Source organism: Silene latifolia, chromosome X (genome assembly GCF_048544455.1).
Source record: "Silene latifolia isolate original U9 population chromosome X, ASM4854445v1, whole genome shotgun sequence".
In the NCBI taxonomy this organism is placed as follows: Eukaryota; Viridiplantae; Streptophyta; class Magnoliopsida; order Caryophyllales; family Caryophyllaceae; genus Silene; species Silene latifolia.
The window spans coordinates 45,521,261-45,527,159 of NC_133537.1; the positions used below are offsets into that span (position 1 = coordinate 45,521,261).

A 5,899-nucleotide genomic window follows, 5' to 3' on the forward strand; every position below is an offset into this window, starting at 1 on the left:
AGTTAGTTAGAATTAGGCCCTGTTCTTTCTGGCTTATTTTCAGCCCATTTCGATTTCAAACTTCACTCTATTGATTCGATTATTCGATTGATTCGATTCAACTCCATTCGATTGATTGATTGATTCAGCTCCATTGATTGGATTGATTCAGCTCGAGTTGATTCATTTCAGCTCCATTAAATTCAGCTCATTTCAGCTTTACTAATTTAAATAATAGTTATTATTAATTTTGTTAACAATAATACTATTTTTTTAATATTAATATTATTTATTATTATTATTATAATTATAATTAATAATATTTTTAATAATTTATTTATTTATTATTATTACTATTATTGTTATTAATATTATTATTATTTTTTTTATTTTTTTGCAAGAAAGTTATACTCATCTTTATTCATCCATATAGGGAATAAGGTGAGAAAAGATCTTACAAAAAGCAAAACACCTCAAAGGAACCAACTAATAAATACATGAACAACTACTTAACTGCTAGCCAATTCTTAACACAATCAGACTTGCTAACAAAGAGCCTAGTCGTTAAAGTCCACTGAAGCTGTTTAGCCACAAGCTCAGAGTCCTTAGCTTCACCCCTGAAAATACGATTATTACGCTCTTCCCAAAGAGTAAACACCAAGCCTGCAAGACAACTAGCAACAAGAGCACTCTGCCAATATCTCTTACCCTTTTTATCAGAAAGTTTATAGAGCCAGTTCCGCAGATCATGATCAGGCCAGGCTCTAGTCAGCCCTAGCCAACATAACATCTGACGCCTAACTTGCTGAGAATAGGGACAGCGAAAAAATAAGTGCCTGTGAGATTCCAAAGCATTTTCACAAAGACAGCACCTATTAACCAAAAAATACCCTCTAGCAGCTATCTTATCAACAGTAGGAAGGACCCCTTGGGCAGCTTGAACGGTACAAATTTTATGCTTAGGCAAAATCTCAAAGAAAGATAATGCACGCATCCAACCAAGTCTGCCTCTCTTAGTTCTAAAAATATCGTAAGCAAACCCCACAATGAATTTGCCTTTCCTGACACAAGAGTTCAGTATGGCCTGAGCACCACCAGAATCACCAGCAATGGCCACTAATTGATCTCTAATCCTAAGCAAGGACCTCCAACTTTCAGCATGGTGAGGCTTACTCTGAGCACTCCATATAAGAAGCCCCAGACATATTGTAAGCTTTTGTCCATGTATCCCAAATACCATCTCTATGTAGAGTTAACAGCCATAACCACTTACTGAGCAATGCTTTATTCCAGCTTAACAATTCCTTTACATTAAAACCCCCCTCAATCCAAGGTGCACAAATAGAGCTCCAACTTTGAAAAGTCATTTTCCTCTTCCCAGGAGGAGTCCCCCAGAAGTAGTCTTTGCATAGCTTGTTGACTAACTTAATGACAACTTTAGGAAGAAACAAAGCAGAACTCCAAAAATTTTCAAGGCCAAAGAGCACAGCATTGATCAGCTGAAGCTTGCCAGCATAGGATAGCAGGTTACCTGTCCAGTGATGAATAGCTTTCTGAATCTTATCCAACATGGCCTTATAGAGCCCAGGAGCCAGCCTACCAGGATGCAAGATGATACCCAAATACCTAAAAGGGAACTGCTCCTCAACATACCCAGTAAGAGCACCAATCTGTTGCTTGATCTCATCCCCAACCCCACCATAATAAACACTCGTCTTAGAAGGATTAGCATAGAGGCCAGAACACTTAGCAAAATCCCCAAGACAGGTAGCAACAGCAGCAACAGAAGGAACATCCCCTCTCATAAATATCATTAAGTCATCAGCAAAAACCAAATGATTGAGCTTTAGTTTTGCACATTTAGGATGAAAAGATACCTGAGGGAGGAGATAGAGTCTCCTAAGCTGCCTAGACAGGACCTCCATACTAAGAACAAAGATATATGGGGAAATGGGGTCCCCCTGCCTAACACCAGATTTACCAGGGAAAAAACCACTCAAAGTACCATTCACTTTAAGGGAAAACCAGGTAGATGCTACACACCCCATAATCCAATTAACAAATAGAGGAGGAAACTTAAAACCATGTAACATGTCCCTAATAAACTCCCATTGCAAAGAATCAAAAGCCTTTCGAATGTCCACCTTGATTAAGCATCTAGGAGTAATAAGACTTTGATTGTAGCCTTTGATCAAATTTTGAGACATCATAATGTTCTCAAAGATATTACGGCCCTTAATGAAAGCAGCTTGCTCATTACCCACCAGATCAGGAAGAACATGCTTAAGCCTATTAGCAATAATCTTACTAATAGTCTTATACACCACAGAGCAGCAAGCAATAGGACGAAAATCCTGAACAGTGGAAGGAACATCTTTCTTAGGAACAAGAGCAAGGAGGGTTGTATTAACTTTCCTCATCATCTTACCCTTTCTAAAATACTCCTCAACAGCAGAACAAAAAAGATCACCAACAAGATCCCAGGAATGTTTGAAAAACCCAGAAGAAAAGCCATCCTGACCAGGACTTTTTGTTGATCCAATGCTGAAAAGAGCCTCCTTTATCTCAACCCTAGTTACTGGTGCAATAAGCAGAACACTTGCATCAGTAGAGACAGTAGGACCCGAAGAGAAAACTATTTCAGGGATAGGTTCAACAGCAACTCTTTTACCTAAGAGATCAGTGTAGTACTCCACAAAGGCAGTGTTAACATCATCAGTCCCATACCTAACATGCCCCTCCTTATCCTGAATCAAACCCAACAGGCTTTGATGCTTCCTGATAGCAATTTTGGAAAAGAAATAACTTGAGGAGCAGTCCCCTTTCCTAATATTGTGAATCTTAGCTTTCTGGAACAACATGTCCACTTCCAACCTAGTAAGATCAACATAATGCCTGGTCAATGCCTTCTCCTGACTTATAAGAGAGGGTGAGAACAAATCCTGTTGCAGTTCCTTTTGGCAAGCATCCAAGGCAGTCTTAGTAGCCTTAATCCTACCCTGAATGTCAGAGAAATCCTTCTTATGCAATAACTGAAGAGCCTTCCTCACTGCCTTGAGCTTATGGAACAGTTGAAACATAGGAGTGCCATAAGAAGGAGTGTGCCAGGCAGTCTCAACCATACACAAGTAATCTGGATGTCCCTGCCAAATATTGAGAAAACTAAACCTCTTTTTAAACCCTTTAGCAGAAGGAATGGTGACCAACAAGGGGGAGTGGTCAGAGATACCAGGAACTAAAGTGGAAGCAAAAGAAGAAGGGAACATAGTTAACCACTTAGGATTTATCAAGACTCTATCCAGACGAGCCCAAGTTCTAGTACCAGGCCCTTGTTTATTAGACCAGGTATACTCAGACCCAAGGCAATGCATATCATCCAGATAACAATGAGCAAGACAAGAATTAAACTCCCAAATATCCTTGACAGCAGGAGGATTAGGACCAACTCTCTCACTGAGACCCCTAACAACATTAAAATCACCCATAACAACCCAAGGAAAGGGAGTAGCAGAGAACCCAACAAGCTTATCCCATAAAGCCATCCTTTCCTGAGGCTCATTCTTAGCATAGACAAAAGTAATAGAAAGAGTCTGATTTGTGGCCAGAATACAAACATCACAGTGGATAAATTGCTCATGTATGATAATATTACTTAGAGACACAGTGGCAGGATTAGAGAATAACCAAAGCCTACCCTGGATTTTATTACTAACAACCACATAAGAAGAGAACTGAGAGAAGATAGCACTCTCTTTATTCTGCTTAACATGAGTCTCCAACAACCCAAAAACATCTACTTTATTCTGATGCAAAAACCTCTTAACCTCCAAATGTTTGAGGGAGTCATTAAACCCCCTGATGTTCCACGCTGCTATCTGCATCCTTATCAGGAGGGATAGGTTCAGTACTATCAGCCCAAGATGTCCTAGTTTCTTCCTGAGAATCTAAAGAAGAGTCCTCTGTAGTGAGAACAGAATAAGAGTTTTGAAGCTGAACCTCAGAGTCCTCCTGATCAGCAGTAGAGGTGACCACACTCTTACCAGTATCCTTAGAAGAACCAGACTTATTTGCTTTGGCAGTGGTACCAACTGAAGGAGTTTTCTGCCTAGGACGAGTAGCAGCAGGGGCTTGCACAGGAGAGGAAACAGGAGCTTTCTCAGGAGCTGGCTTCTTTCTCCAAACCTTAGCAGGCTGCCCATCCTTATTCTGCTTACAAAAATTAGCAGTATGACCCAACTTAGCACAGCAACTGCAATAATACGGCTTCCATTCATACACAATTGGCTGAGCAATCTGACCATGATAAGGAGTGTTGATAAGAACCTGCTCAGGTAGCTCAGAAGCCAAATCAGCTTCTACAAGTACTCTGGCAAAGGACAACCGTGCTTTGCAAGTAGTAGTCATGTCAGCATAGAGGGGCTTCCCAACTTTACTAGCAAGTTTACTCAAAACAACATCAGACCATAGGACAGGGTCCAGCTCAGGAAATAAAATCCAAATAGGGACAATAGAAAGCTTATCCATTTCCATAGAAAAATTTGGAGACCACTGCTTTAAAACAAGAGAATTACTACCCAGAGACCAAGGCCCCCCTTTTAGGACTTCATCCATATCCTCAGCACTTGTAAATCGAAAAGAAAACCACCCCCTACGAAAATACTGGACTGCAGGCAGAGAAACATGATTCCAGCTTTTGGTAACATACGCCTGCATTTGAGCAACAGTAGGACGAGCACCCAAAACATTACCCATTAACGTGTATTGCCAATACTTAAGTTCCCCCTCCACATCATCCTCGGTAACATCTATCTCCGTAGAATCAGCACTATGCTGACAGTAGTGCAAACTCATCCCCACTTTAGGCTTAACGACCTTGTTCCAAGCAGGCGCTTCTGGAACCGCCGTAGCAGTCGCAGGAGCACCATCTTTAGGGCCAGGACCAAGACTAAGTTCCAAAACTGGGGCCTCAGAATTAGGTACTATATCCTCCGACAAAACATCACCAGACTTTCTTAACGACTCAATAACCGATTTATGAGTAGGAGGCCTACTATGGCAACCAACAGAAGACCTTAAAAGATCATTAACCACAAAAGGAGTACGAATTTCACCTGATTCAGTAGGAGTAATCGAAGAAGTTGATTCACCCACAGCCACATGATGCACCACCGGGCGCCCACGAGTTCTACCCCGAGGTCTAGCCATGAACAGAACAAAATTTAAAGAAGAAAAGATCAAAGAAAAGATGAAATTGAAAAACTAGGGTTTATCGCAGTTTTCGATCGCAAATCGTAGAGAGAAGGCTCTCCCTCTCTTCATGGCGTTCTATTATAATTATAATTATTATTATTATTATTATTATTATTATTATTATTATTATTATTATTATTATTATTATTATGATGATGATGATGATGATGATGATGATGATGATGATGATGATGATGATGATGATGATGATGATGATGATGATGATGATGATGATGATGATAATGATAATGATAATGATAATGATGATGATGATGAATATTATTATTAAAATGAATAATAATGTTATTAATGTTAATGTTAATGTTAATGTTGTTGTTGTTGATATTGTTATTATTATTATTATTATTATTACTATTATTATTATTATTATTATTATTATTATTATTATTATTATTGTCGTTGTTATTATAATTATTATTGGTATTATTATTAAAATTCATAACATTTATTGGTATTATTATTAAAATCCATAACATTTATTATTAATATTATTAATGAGGCACCCCGAACCGACTTGACTCACTTGCCAATACGGGGTCTTACAAGTCAACACGCTTGCCAACATGGTTACAAATTCGCTTGGTACCCTACGAATCACAAATTGTTAAAAGCGAATTCTATCAAGTTGATTACTGAAAATACATGTAAC

The 5,899-nt window shown here is 38.9% G+C and overlaps 1 protein-coding gene across 1 annotated transcript; it reads right to left on the reverse strand.

Moving 5' to 3' along the window:
* Positions 1-484: 484 nt before the first annotated feature.
* On the reverse strand, positions 485-5,184 carry LOC141617289 (uncharacterized). The gene is made up of 3 exons (XM_074434471.1): positions 3,832-5,184; positions 1,334-3,737; positions 485-1,221 (listed from the first exon to the last, which is right to left on the reverse strand). Exons 1-3 carry the CDS (start codon positions 5,182-5,184, stop codon positions 485-487), a joined length of 4,494 nt encoding a protein of 1,497 aa, XP_074290572.1.
* Positions 5,185-5,899: the final 715 nt, after the last annotated feature.